The following is a 14,950-nucleotide window of genomic DNA, read 5'->3' as shown; positions in this document are numbered from 1 at the left end:
CTGTACTGCATGTGGGACTCGTACATAAAGTTCTTGACCCAGAGTGAGTTTATCGGCTTCAGCTACTAGCAGGGCGGCTGCAGCTACGGCTCTTAGACAAGGTGGAAGTCCGCTGGCCACTGCATCCAGTTGCTTAGACATGTAGGCAACAGGTCTTTGCCATGATCCCAAGTACTGTGTCAATACTCCCACAGCCATTCTTCTTTGCTCGTGTACATATAAGTAGAATGGTCGTGTGTGATCAGGTAGACCTAATGCTGGGGCACTCATCAAAGCCTTCTTCACATCTTCAAATGCCGTTTGCTGTTCTTGGGTCCATAAGAAGGGGTCGTGCTCTGTACCTTTGATAGCTGCGTACAGAGGTTTTGCTAGTATCGCATAGCTGGGAATCCATATCCTACAGAAGCCTGCTGCCCCCAAGAATTCTCGCACTTGTCTTCTATTCTTGGGTATTGGTATTTGGCAGACAGCTTCTTTTCTCTCTGGCCCCATAATTCTTTGACCTTCAGAGATATGGAATCCTAGATACTTGACAGTTGGCAAACACAACTGAGCCTTCTTTCTAGACACCTTGTATCCTGCCTTCCAGAGAATGTGTAGTAGATCGTGCGTTGCTTGCTGACAGATTTCTTTTGTAACTGCTGCTATCAACAAGTCATCTACATATTGTAACAATACACACTCTCCTGGGATGGACTCGAAATCCAATAGATCTTGACTTAGGGCTGAACCAAATAGGGTAGGTGAATTTTTAAACCCTTGGGGCAGTCTTGTCCAAGTCATTTGGCGTTTTGAGCCCGTTACAGCGTTCTCCCACTGGAAAGTGAAAATACATTGACTTTCTGCGGCAATTCGGAGGCAAAAGAAGGCATCTTTGAGATCTAAGGCTGTGAAGTAAGTAGCCCCGCCCGGAATTAAAGCAAGCAGGTTATATGGATTGGGTACAACTGGATGTATGCTAACAACCGCATCATTGACTGCTCTTAAGTCCTGCACAGGTCGATACTCATCTGTGCCGGGCTTTTGAACAGGCAGCAATGGGGTGTTCCAGGGGGAAGTACAGAATTTTAGGATACCATACCGTATGAACTTATCCAGATAGGATTGGATGTTCTTCTTAGCCTTCTGCGGAATGTGATATTGTCTTAGGCTCACTGGATAAACCCCATGTTTCAGTTCAATTTTTATTGGTGGAATATTGCGGGCCAGTCCTGGTGGGTTGTTCTCTGCCCAAACTCCTGGTATGTTAAACAATGTCTCATCACTCCTAGGGTTTTGGCTAGTCAACACTGTATAAAGTCGCCACTCTTCTTCCTTTGGTACGGATAAAGTCATAATACCTGAAGGTCCATTAAACTTTAAAGATGTTGTTCCATCTGGTAGGAACGTAATCTGCGCTTGTAATTTGGATAGCATATCACGTCCCAGCAATTGGACTGGACATTCAGGCATATAAAGGAATTGGTGTTTTACTACGTGGCCTCCCAATGTACAGAGTCGACTTTTAAGAACCGGTCTTTCAGCACTTCTTCCAGTTGCTCCTATCACAGTAATAGTCCTTCCAGATGGAGGAGCAACTAGATTAGTCACCACTGAATGTTCAGCACCAGTGTCGATCATGAACGCACTCCTTTTCCCCCCTATTGATACATCGACCATAGGCTCCGCTCGACCAAGGGGGATGGAGCCCGGTCGGTATCAATAGTCCTCCATGACCGTGTCAGCCAATCCTACGAAGTCCCTACCTTCTCTATCGCGGGACCTTTGCGCTGCTGGAATATATCTGTCTTCCCTAACACTTCCTCTGTTCCCATTACTCCCTCTATAACCATTACTCCCTCCGGGGCCTCCTCTACCTCTCGCTCTGCCTCTAAAGTTTCCGTAGCCTGCCCTGGGTAGGACCCTCTCGTACTGCTCTCTTTGCGGACATTCGTTCCTCCAATGCCCTTCTTCCTTGCAATACGCACACTGATCCCTACTCAAAGGCTCCCTACTCCATCTATTATTGCCTCTATCTGGGCCCCGTTTATCTACGCCTGCGATCGCTACCGCTAGCATATCAGCCTTTTTACGCATCTTGCGCTCCTCCTCTTTCTTGCTTTCTGTTTCCCTATTCATATACACCTTATTAGCTACCTCCATTAGTTGGGTGATTGACATACCTGCAAACCCTTCTAGCTTTTGTAGCTTGCGCTTAATATCTCCGTAAGCTTGGCTGACAAAGGCGGAGTTCACCATTCGGGAATTGTCTGCGTCTTCCGGATTAAAGGGGGTGTACAAGCGGTACGCCTCCAATAATCGGTCATAAAAGACACTGGGCGCTTCATCGCTTTTCTGGATCACCTCAACTGTCTTCGACATGTTAATGGCTTTCTTTCCTCCGGCTTTCATGCCAGCAATTATAGCGTCTCTATAGGCTCTGAGTTGAACCATATCAGCACCATTTACGTTCCAATCGGGATCAGTGTTGGGATAATGTGTTGCGGCCCATGCTGCTGGATTAGCTTGGTTCAAAGCACGGGCTCTATCTTCTAATGCTTTAATGGCTGCTTGATTTATTCTTGTCCTTTCCTCATTGTTAAATAAAGTCATTAGTAACTGCTGGCAATCAGCCCATGTCGGATTATGCGTCTGTACTATTGAGGTGAACAGATCAGTCATGGCTTGTGGTTTCTCAGTATACGAGGAATTATGGGTCTTCCAGTTTAAAAGGTCGGTAGTGGTGAAAGGGACATATACGAAGACAGGGTCAGCGTGTGCCATTTGACCTGCGGCATCGATATAAGCTGACCCGGGATTTAAGCGAAGAGGCATCTGATAGTGCTTTAATTGTTGGGCACCAGTCAACTGTCGGGTTTGGATGGGGCTACGTAGGGAAGCGTCAGTCATGGGTTCCGGTCGGGGAGAGATAGGGTATGGGGATGTGGGAGGTTGGTTTTGGGAAAAGGTAGTGAATAGAACACTTCGGGCCGAGCTAGATGAAGCTTGACCGGAAGTCTGAAGTGGCGCCAAATCAGGATATTCATTTTTAATGGAGGTTGGTCTATCTGGTTCCGGAAGGGGGGATTTAGTACGAAGGGGGGTGGATCCTGCACTGGAGGAGGAAGCGGAAGTGGATGGGGGTAGTGAGGGAAGGGTTACAGGACTTCCTGCGTTTGCGTCACTTCTTCTTAACGGAAAGTAAGGGGGCGGCAAAGGGATCTCGGACTCAGGGGGCGTGTCCAAAACGGGCCTAACACCAGCCCTAGTGGACGAACAAGTCCTAGCTACCATGAGGCGACACTGTTCCTCGTGGCATGTCCGGAGCCATTTTGGCGAGTCATTTACGGCCTGTCTCCAACAATCAATATAAGGAAACTGGCCGTAAAGTTCAGGCCTACCTGATACAGCCACGTGTAAGCGCTGTACCAGAGTTGGATCCAAACTGCCACGTGGCGGCCATGCCGCAACCAAAGTAGGCCACTCCCTAGTGCACAAAGTGACCAAACGTACAGGGGACATCTTAACCCCAAAATCACAAACTTTGAATCCCTTTTTAAAATTCTTAACCATACATCCTAAGGGATCCGGAATCGTTGACTGCGACGCACCCATATTTAACAGTGGAACGTTGTCGACAACGATTACTATACACGCGTACTATTCAACAGTCACACCCGTTTCCTCTGGCAACAGCACCACGTGGTACGGTTATCAAGTGAAACGTACACAATAACAATAAACACTCAGGGAATTCCCGTACACACACAGCTGCTACACCAGTCACTATATAATCAATATTATGCCCTTTGGCGTAACTACACAGTCACCCACGCTATAATTCTCTATATACGAATTACCCGTCTATAACACACCCCAGTAACATCGTCTTTTACAAATAGCGGTTACAGTACGGTTAGCATAGGTCAAAGCACAAGTTAAGGTCACAATACAATTATTAGTGGTTATGGTGTTAAACATGCAATGGACGACAATGATTAGTACTTATTATATAATGTCAGTAAATATACAGGGTTATGGTACCGTGCACTATAATACAGCAACACACTATTAACACTCTCGCTAGACGGCTGAGCTCGCGCTATCTAACAAGATATACACTTTACTAAACAATCGTTAACACATTTACAATTCCCAACTAAACTATTGGCCAGTACCTTGAATGGACTACCTAAAACTATATACACCCGTTTTGGTTAGCCACACTGCCCAATCACCACATATACATAGCGAGCTAGAGATCCGAATTTACACAGGCGCCTCTTAGTCGTACTATCAAAAGTCTAGTGGGTTCCAAATTTACACGCCTTCCCACTTAGCCCAGATAGGATGAGAACTAGCGAACCGAATTTACACAGGCGCCGCTTAGTCTCCCGGTCCCTCCGACCTAGCGAACGTAATATACACCCTAGAACGCTAGTCTAGACAAGACACCGGTGTCCGGCTAGGGCTATCTTACACCAGGACCCCGCCTGACTAACCAAATCAAACGGTCTGACTAAAGAGCGTTCGATCGAGCGGTGCGCCTTCGCTCCTTCCCTCCGACAGAGGGGGCAGATACAGATTCAAAAACCCCTTTGGGCCTACCGCACAATCGGTATACCCCTAGCGGGTCCTGCCGTCTAAAACAGCAGTTATCTTACCTCCTCGTTCCTGAACCTGAGTTCACACTCATCGACGGGGACACCCCAGCACTTCTCACGTAGAGGCCGATGATCTCCTGGACAACAGACCAGTGGCGCCGAGACGAAGGGAGGTCCACGCAGAAGTTCAGGGGTGCAGCCGTAGAGAACGTGGGCAAAGATAGACCGTCTCACGCCTCTGCCTCTCAGCTACCGTTGAACGATGAGCTTCCCGGCCAATGCACCAAATGATACCGGAGAAACTGACGGAAGCCAAGCACAGAGAGATGGACACAGGTTTCTTCAGGAAGGAAGAGATTCTTTATTGGATCACCGATCGGGACTCAGAGGGACTAGCGTCACCAAAATACAGCAAAGTCTGAGTACTGAATACATAGAGTACATTCCTTATATAGCACTGTAGCTCCTCCCACAATTAACTACACCCACACATACCCTTAACCTATTTAATGAATAGAGTCTAAACTCATCCATCCGGTCTAACCACGTGGCTCATCTGATACAAAGGAGAGGGACGCGTAATTCCAGTTCTTACATTCCTGCACCTGGTCAGTACAGTGATGACAGTATCTTAGCTACGTGTTATTAACTAACTGATACTACAAACACATATACATACATATGCCTTGTGGCAATCTTAGCCTGCTAAACTTGTATTTTACTGGAATTACATCACAACACCTCCCCAGCGGCATCTGACTTCTTCATTTCAGTTTCAGGAAGTAGGGAGTACCGCCACTGATTGGCTAAAGCTAATGTTACATTCTAGCTAGCTGAAAAAGTTGCTCGCTGTTACTTATCTCCTCCTGTAATGTGACTCCATATTTGTAGTCTCAATGCTAATGATCTAAACATAGGAGAAGGAATAATATTACACAACAAGCTATGTGGTAGTGTCTGCGTAGGTGGGAGAAGAGGAAGCAGGAGTGATGTTGCTTAACCCCTTAAGGACCAAACTTCTGGAATACAAGGGAATCATGACATGTCACACGTCATGTGTCCTTAAGGGGTTAAGGGACATAAGCTCATTACCTAATCTGGAAAAAAAAAAATCCTGATGACCACAAGAACCCACCATGTGGCCACTGTTACAATACCCTGCAGCTTTCGAACTGCAGTGAATGAAGAGGGATATTCCATTCAATCACCAATGCCTAGTGGGCAAGTGGATATTTCAAGCCTGGAGAAAAAGCATTTATTTACATTGATGTAAATTATGAACAGCTAAGATGAATAAGGATTTCAGAGTTATGATTGCAATGTAACATTTCAGCATAGCACTTACAACGCATGCAAAGACAATTTCTCATTCTTTTCATAAGTAAAATCAGGAAAGAGCTTCTCAAAGAGACAGAAAGACTGTGTCCCATCTGACTTTTATCATATAATTATAGTAGTTTATAAAAATATTTGTTTCTATAAGCCCTTTACCTCCTATCAAATGGAGAAGCTTTACTTTCTCTTGCCTATATGAATGCTTGTATGGCATGTGTCTGCTTGAGGGGGATGCTGCCAAACAACCTTTCTGAGAAACCTGTCAAGAGTTGTGCTGGTTACTGAAGCCTTGTCTATTGCTCTATTCATGAATACCTGGATGGAACTTCATGGTTTGCTAGGCAGAATTTTATGCACTTTGTTCTGCAATCCCATTAAATATAATTGGATGACTAGATGTGACTGACAGGTGTCGGCTCTTCCATTTGGACAGAACCCACTACATCAACTTCATATGTGAGTATCTTTTATTTGTTTATTTCACATTTCCAACTTGTGTACAAATACAGTTGAATATCTGTAATACTTTAAAATGTGTGCTCAGTCCATCTATTTCACCTAAAAGGTGAAAGTACAGCGTGTTATAGTGCTTATGGTGTGATGAGTCTATGGGTGCCATTCCCTGTATTTATTCCTTTATTTTTTTTTTTTTTGTCAAACTGCTTTGGAACAGTTTGATAAACAGTTTTTGTCTCCTTAGCACCCACAGCTCTTCCTCTTTAACGCCACACTAAAAATGCAGGCATTAAATAGAATCGGTTAAAAAAAAACAAAAAAGCAGATCACCAAACATTTGGACTTTGTTGCCTCTGTATGTTTCATGTAAAATTTTGCTTTATTAGAACATTGCACTAAAATGTCAACTTTTTACCCAGTGGAGAGAAAGGGGAACACCAACAAGTGAAAGAGGATCTGTACATACTGACCCAACAAATCTCTCTTTTTACTTAAAAATAAATATGTATCTGTGTGTGTGTGTGTGTGTGTGTGTCCCTTTTTATAAGTTTCATTTTACTTTGAATATAAAACATGGCTTTTCTTTTATGCCTACCATGCTTTTACTCTGGGGTATATTCACTTAATCCAGTTTTTCTAAGTGTAGAACTGTTTCTTCCTTGCTCCTTTGTGTGATATATACATAGGGCTTAGCTTATAGTGTTGTATTTCTTGGTCCAATACACAAGGCGAAAACCAAGAACTACCTGAAACAGAGCTCCACCTGTTCCTGATCTAGAATATAGTTTGTTACATTTTCCCTTCGTTTTTATATATTTGTTTTGGAGCTGTTTGAACTGAGCTTATGCCAAGACCCCATGACATTTAAACCTAGATGCTTGTTGTGTGTGGTTTCTTTTGTTGTTTTTATTTTACACTGCCACCTATGTATTTAGTGAATACGTACTACTTGGTTTCCAAATACTCAGCAGGACCTCTCTCAACACCAAAACTGTATTACAATGAGTGGTTTCAATTCACAAAAAAAGTTATACTTGACACATAAAAAAATGTTTAGCTTGTTTACTCCTTGGTTTGTTTATTAGCATGTATGTGTTCAGTGTTTATGGAAAGCATTCGATAGTGGAGCTCTGTGCCAACAGGAATAAAACATATATATTTGGCATATTGCAACTAAAAATATTATATTATATAGATGCATTTCATTGCACACAGTGTGCCACCATTTCATTTTACACTACACGTGCCCTCTAAATGCGAGCAAAATGTATATACATGCTAAGCGTACCACTAATGAGCAAATTGTTTTCTGTTTTGCAGAACTAGCATTTTGGGTTTACGTGAAAGAAATTCTCAATAAACATGAACTTCAGAGGTTTTACGCTTTAAAAAACATCACTACAGACATTGGGAGAGGACGTGCTTGGCTGCGCTGTGCCTTGAATGAACATTCCCTAGAGCGTTATATACATATGCTACTTGGAGATCCAAATAGGCTTAGGTAACACTAATCCGAATAGTTCTGAAATAACATGTTCATTGTTTTATTCCACTTTGATCCAGCAGGGCAGTCATGCTTCTCGCCTGCTGGGTGTGAAGGGGCGAGAGTAAGAATATTCATAGTCCTCCTTAAAGTTAATGATACATGGCTAAAAAAAAATACATGCTCTTGAATCTTCAGTGTCTGTTGGTCTTTGTATTGATTACATTAGAAGTGTGTTCGTGGCTTCAGATTTTCTCAAGTCATCTCTGATTAGGTAATGTGATCCTGACAACAGCATTAAGATTGCACTTTGTATTTAAATAGTTTAGCTTGTACACTGCCTGCAAAGTACAGGGATATAGGTTAATGTTTAATATTATACCAAACATGTAGTTACAGGTTCAATGTCCTTATATTCTCTTATTAAGACGTTGCTGCATGAATCCGCAATTTTCATAATATTTTTGCTTCTCCTATGTATTGCCAGGCAATATTTTAAATTATAAAGAAAAGAAAAAGTTTGAAAACGAAGGATGTCTGAAAATCCATGATCAGAATTTTAGAGTGTTAGGCATTCACTTACATTTTGGTTTACGGCATTTTAAATGTCTTATTCAAATTCCTATTTGAAAAGCATTTTCTCTTTATGAGCACTGCATCATTCACATATGATAAAACTACATTGGTGAAATAATCATCCATACATTCAAAGAGGACATGTCACATTCCAACTTTTTATGATTTATTCATGCCAGTACACAATATTGCATTTTCTTTGCTGCGCAAGTATAAATGTACCCAAATCCATCGAAAGACCTGAGTAGTGGGAATTATCCTCTTGTGGATCCATCACATTTCTTGTGACCGTGCCCATCAACAACTTGCCAGACTTGACCCCCAAGTAGTAATAAATTCCTGTTCATACATACTGTTCTTGTTAATTGCGGTTACTACATTTTGAATAGAGGGGATAGGGAGGACTTTCAAACACTTGCAATATTTTGTTGGGCTGTCATTATTCTATTCAAAATTAGTTTATTAAAGAGCTCATTAAAGAGCAGTAAAAAATAGGTTAAAGAGATGAAAAGTATATCTTGGGCATAGGCAACCTTTGGCACTTCAGATGTTTTGGACTACACATCCCATGATGCTTTGCCAGCATTATAGGTGTTAAGAGCATTATGGGAAATGTAGTCCACAACATCTGGAGTGCCGAAGGTTGCCTATCACTGTCACTATATCTGCTCCAGTTGCTTTCTCCACAACAGAGTGTACAGATGCCAAGATAGGGTGAATTAGCTGATAAAACTCACGTGATACATGGTACCTATATCGCTTTGGCATTGCCAGCACATATTGGAGGTAGCAGGAAACATCCAATCTAATGGGTATCATATACCACCTATATACGATCCTCCTATGTTGTATCACATGTAGAATTGAGCAGGCAAGTCCTTTATAGAAAATTAAATATCAGTTACCATTGATTTGGATGTACAGAGCCCTTTTATATCTACTCCCCACGCTTGAGCTATTCCAGTATGAGCGAAAGATCTAGGCTGAGACCAGAGTTTATAACACAAAGATCGGTTAACCTCCTTTCTTTTTAGTTTCTGTAATACATAATTGCGCTAGTGAAGTACATTTAGTCGATGGCACATAAAATGTGCATTGTCTCTTTAAAGTTTTGGATAAAACAACAAAGTTGTAAATAAGAGTAGTGCGCTTGGACTGTATGATTGTATTTAACTTTTAATACCGAAGATTTCTGGACAGTGTCCTGCTACAATACATGATGAATATGGGATAACAGAGTATTGCTCCAAGTCTTAACGCTAATATACGGTAAGGACATTAAATAAGTCACTAAGGTTAACTTTTCTACTGTACAGCTTTGATGTCTATGGTTACTCCATGTTTTAAGAGCTAGACTCGTGTATAGAAAGTATTCATAGGACCCGAAAATGTGTTTTTATGGGTCGATTCTCTAAATGAACCCATTGAAGTTTCTCATCAGAATGAAAAAAGGGTGATGCAGAAGTCCCCAATGTTTATATGTGTAAAAATTCTTAGGGAAATTACCGGTACTTCCTCTGGGGAAAAAAATAATTTATTTATTTTTTCCTGTATAATTAGTTTCTTCTATGAAGACTGGTCGTTTTTATTGGATGAAGAACGTTCCAGCATGCTCCCAAACATGGCAGCTGGTAAGTCCCAACAATTATTCTACATGATTTATGTGCTTTCTTGTACTGTTACAGGTAAACTTTATACTGGAGATGAACCCCTTAAAGACAGCGGGCGTTCTATGCTGTCCTTTTTAGCGTGGCTTTAAATGCCGGAGGGCGGCATAGAACGTCCCCGCTGATTCCACGCCCGCAATTGCGATCCTGGGGTCTGCCTGGTCAAATATAAGGTTTGAATTTCCTTTTTTTCCACATTGAAATTTGCCAGATTGGTTATGTTGCCTTTGCGAGCATATGGTAGCCTAGGAATGAGAATTACCCCCATGATGCAAAAGTAGACCGCCCAAGGTATTGTAAATGGGGTATATCCAGTCTTTTTTTTAGTAGTAACTTAGGCACAAACACTGGCCAAAGTTCGTGTTCAAATTTAGTTTTTTGAATTTTTCACTCCCAAACAAATATGAATGCTAACTTTGGCCAGTGTTTGTGACTAAGTGGCTACTAAAAAAGACTGGACATACCCCATTTGTAATACCTTGGGTTGTCTACTTTTGCAAATGGTATGCTATCATTCCTGGGCTACCATATGGTCTCAAAGGCAACATAACCACTCTGGCAAATTTCAATGTGTATAAACTGAAAAATTTAATGTATTGTATTTGGCCCTGTAACTTTCCAAAACACCATAAAACCTATACCTGGAGGGTACTGTTTTTACTCGTACTGTTTTTGCTGAATATAAATGTGTACTTTAACGCAGTTACAACTAACATTATTATGACATTCACAGTTAAAATGCCACGCAGAACTAAAAAAAGAACATTTTCTTAATTTCTCACTTTCTAAAAATATTTTATTCATATTAAATTATATTTAATATATAAATATTTGATGTGACATGAAAGCCCTGTTTCTCCTGAACAAACTGGTATATACTATGTGTAGGTGCATTTAATATGAAAGAGGTGAATTACGCTTGAACAGACATATATTTTATTTTTTATTTTTTATTTTTTTTAATCACAACTTATACAGTTGGCTCAGTCCTTAAGGGGTTGAGGGAGAAAAAAAAACTGGATCAGCAGCAGTAGACACACCCTCCATGATGAGGTAGAGGCTCCACCAATTTGGGAGTGTCTCATCATGGTCTGTATAGAGTCTATACATCTGCAATATCTCCACTAGTTTTATTAATGCTGTCTGATGAATGGAATCGATGAATAATCTGGTAGCAGCCTGTAAACTGCTCTATTTACAGGTTGTTGTTTTTTTTTTTTTTTTTTTTTAATGGGGCCATGCACAACGTTTTCTGAGCCCCTGCTGCTTATCGAGCACACTTTTTGGTGCTTGATGTGTCCCTTTATTTTCTATATCCTGTTTGTAGATTAATTTCTCTGTTCAGTATACAGGATAGTCAATGAATGTACTGACATCACAGTAATAAGAAATTGATGCGTAACCTCAAAAATATAGTAAGAATTTCAAATATATAAGAAATAGTTTTTTTGGATAGGGATGCACTTGGCTAAGCAAGCATATACTAATGGGATGTTGTTGAAATTACTAAATGTTTTACTAATGGCCTTTTAGTCCGTATCGTGTACCCCCAGAGAGATGGTTTACTCCTTTTGCAGTTTAAATGTATTGTCCGACTCTGGAACTTTTTGGGGGGGAGACAGTAGACTTCTTGCACAACTCCATCTTGCTCCCAGGTTCCGATCTCTCTGCTCATTTACAGCAATGAGAATGAATACCACCATCGTCTAATGTTGCAGAAATCTTGTTTGCATTGGTGAGCCTGGTTTCTGAGATTTTGAAAGTGCCTTGTTATGGGATAATTGCCTTGTCTGGTTACCATGTAAAAATCCTCTGTGCTGGTGTGGTGGACTTAAAGTTTTTGCTAAGACAGCACATATCAATAGAGAAAGGGAATCTGTGCCTACTGCAGTGGATATAATGTGTCAAAGCACAATGTATAGCATACTTCTGCCATTAGGTAAAAATAATGGGGTTATAGTTACTGTAGTGTGTATATAATCATACATTAATCTAAATCTGCCACAATACATACATATGAAACCAGGAAGGCTGCACTAGACTAAACATGCATACTTTATAAGGGTGCTGCTGGGACTGATTGTATGTGATATGTGTATATTAATTTAATATTATTAATTGTAATGTAATATTCTATATGTATATATATTATATAGTGCAGGTACTTTTCACTCAACGTTTCCTCACCGATCCTCGTCTGGGTTTATTTTCTGGCCTGGAATTCAAAGAAATAATAAAGTCTTCCATTGGTCTCGAAAACCTTTTACCAGTTTATTACTTTAACAGCAACAGTTCAAACACAGAATTCCATTTGGCCCGAATCTCTGGTGGAAAATGATTATGTTTTATTTTCCTGAAATCGTATCCAGAAAGTGAAAGTAAATTTAACGTACGTCTTTTCTAGTGAGGACAAACGAGTACGAATGTAACTTGTTTGTGATAAAATCATTAAGCTTGTTTGATCACATGATCATTTTTTTTTTCCTGTCAGAAGTTAGCAGGTGTTTTTATGCATCTTTTTGTGAATGGAAACCCGCATAATTGTATATTCTTTATCTCTACTTTAGGTTTAAACTCAATCCTTTTTGCAATTAATATTGATAACAAGGATCTAAACGGACAGGCTAAAAGTGCTCCTACAGTCTCTGATCTACTGAAAGAATCAACCCAGAATGTTACATCTTTACTCAAGGAGTCTACACAAGGAGTCAGCAGTCTCTTACGAGAAATAACTGCGTCTTCTGCTGTATCTATTCTGATAAAACCAGAGCAGGACTCTGACCCACTTCCGGTTCTTTCTAAAAGTGTTACTTCAGGTGAGGCATTGTAGCTTTGTGTTAAAAATATTATTTAAAAACAATTTAAAAATGCAAACTATAGAAATTGATTATTTAATATTCTGAAGCAGACTCCTAATAATATTTGTTAGACAATATGCAAGTTTGTTTCCCTTTTTAGTTCTGGGAAATACAGTCAAAATTCACAATTCATTTTTTTTTCCTGCATAGACCATTTTTACATTGTACAGTATATGTATCTAAACAGGGATTATTTTGGGATGAAATAGTTTAACTTTGTGACTGATGATTTCTCATTTGGAATTTATAAATGATCTAAAAGTTTGACAATATTAATTCTTAATTTCTTAATACTTAAATTTTTATAGAACCTGATGTGCTTCATAATCCAACGTCAACATTTCTTTTTCTGTATCTGCAAAATATAGTTGGATAAAATGGGGGGGATTTCTAAAAGTGTTTTTTGTTCTAAAAAGTAGTCTAAAGTACTAAATGTTGTGCAATCTCCATGGAAACTAGTGTAAACAGGAGACACATTCCATTGAAGACTCCTCCCCACCAATGAATTTAGTGAGGGAGAGACGAGGGGAGGGGAGGGAAGGGGGGGGGGCAGAGACACATGGAGGAGAGGGGGGGGGCAGAGACACATGGAGGAGAGGGGGGGGGCAGAGACACATGGAGGAGAGGGGGGGGGGCAGAGACACATGGAGGAGAGGGGGGGGGGCAGAGACACATGGAGGAGAGGGGGGGGGGGCAGAGACACATGGAGGAGGGGGGGGGGCAGAGACACATGGAGGAGAGGGGGGGGGGGGGCAGAGACACATGGAGGAGAGGGGGGGGGCAGAGACACATGGAGGAGAGGGGGGGGCAGAGACACATGGAGGAGAGGGGGGGGCAGAGACACATGGAGGAGGGGGGGGGCAGAGACACATGGAGGAGAGGGGGGGGGCAGAGACACATGGAGGAGAGGGGGGGGGCAGAGACACATGGAGGAGAGGGGGGGGGCAGAGACACATGGAGGAGAGGGGGGGGGCAGAGACACATGGAGGAGAGGGGGGGGGCAGAGACACATGGAGGAGAGGGGGGGGCAGAGACACATGGAGGAGAGGGGGGGCAGAGACACATGGAGGAGAGGGGGGGGCAGAGACACATGGAGGAGAGGGGGGGGCAGAGACACATGGAGGAGAGGGGGGGGGGCAGAGACACATGGAGGAGAGGGGGGGGCAGAGACACATGGAGGAGAGGGGGGGGGCAGAGACACATGGAGGAGAGGGGGGGGGCAGAGACACATGGAGGAGAGGGGGGGGGCAGAGACACATGGAGGAGAGGGGGGGGGCAGAGACACATGGAGGAGAGGGGGGGGCAGAGACACATGGAGGAGAGGGGGGGGCAGAGACACATGGAGGAGAGGGGGGGGGCAGAGACACATGGAGGAGAGGGGGGGGGGGCAGAGACACATGGAGGAGAGGGGGGGGCAGAGACACATGGAGGAGAGGGGGGGGGCAGAGACACATGGAGGAGAGGGGGGGGCAGAGACACATGGAGGAGAGGGGGGGGGGCAGAGACACATGGAGGAGAGGGGGGGGGCAGAGACACATGGAGGAGAGGGGGGGGGGGCAGAGACACATGGAGGAGAGGGGGGGGGGCAGAGACACATGGAGGAGAGGGGGGGGCAGAGACACATGGAGGAGAGGGGGGGGCAGAGACACATGGAGGAGAGGGGGGGCAGAGACACATGGAGGAGAGGGGGGGGGCAGAGACACATGGAGGAGAGGGGGGGGCAGAGACACATGGAGGAGAGGGGGGGGGGCAGAGACACATGGAGGAGAGGGGGGGGGGGGCAGAGACACATGGAGGAGAGGGGGGGGGGCAGAGACACATGGAGGAGAGGGGGGGGCAGAGACACATGGAGGAGAGGGGGGGGGCAGAGACACATGGAGGAGAGGGGGGGGGCAGAGACACATGGAGGAGAGGGGGGGGGGCAGAGACACATGGAGGAGAGGGGGGGGGGCAGAGACACATGGAGGAGAGGGGGGGGGGCAGAGACACATG

The 14,950-nt window shown here is 43.1% G+C and overlaps 1 protein-coding gene across 1 annotated transcript in view; it reads left to right on the top strand.

The window, feature by feature from the left end:
• SNX29 (sorting nexin 29) overlaps nt 1-14,950 on the top strand; it is a 586,499-nt gene that overhangs the window by 51,845 nt on the left and 519,704 nt on the right. Inside the window, exons 5-7 of the mRNA XM_063430302.1 lie at nt 7,695-7,875; nt 9,994-10,064; nt 12,668-12,916. Coding sequence (XP_063286372.1) covers nt 7,695-7,875; nt 9,994-10,064; nt 12,668-12,916 — 501 coding nt within the window. The remainder of the gene's footprint in view (nt 1-7,694; nt 7,876-9,993; nt 10,065-12,667; nt 12,917-14,950) is intronic.

The sequence above is a fragment of the Pelobates fuscus genome, chromosome 8, assembly GCF_036172605.1.
Source record: "Pelobates fuscus isolate aPelFus1 chromosome 8, aPelFus1.pri, whole genome shotgun sequence".
Lineage (NCBI taxonomy): Eukaryota > Metazoa > Chordata > Amphibia > Anura > Pelobatidae > Pelobates > Pelobates fuscus.
The sequence above is the reverse complement of the archived record's forward strand: the minus strand, read 5'-3'. Positions and strand labels throughout refer to the sequence as shown.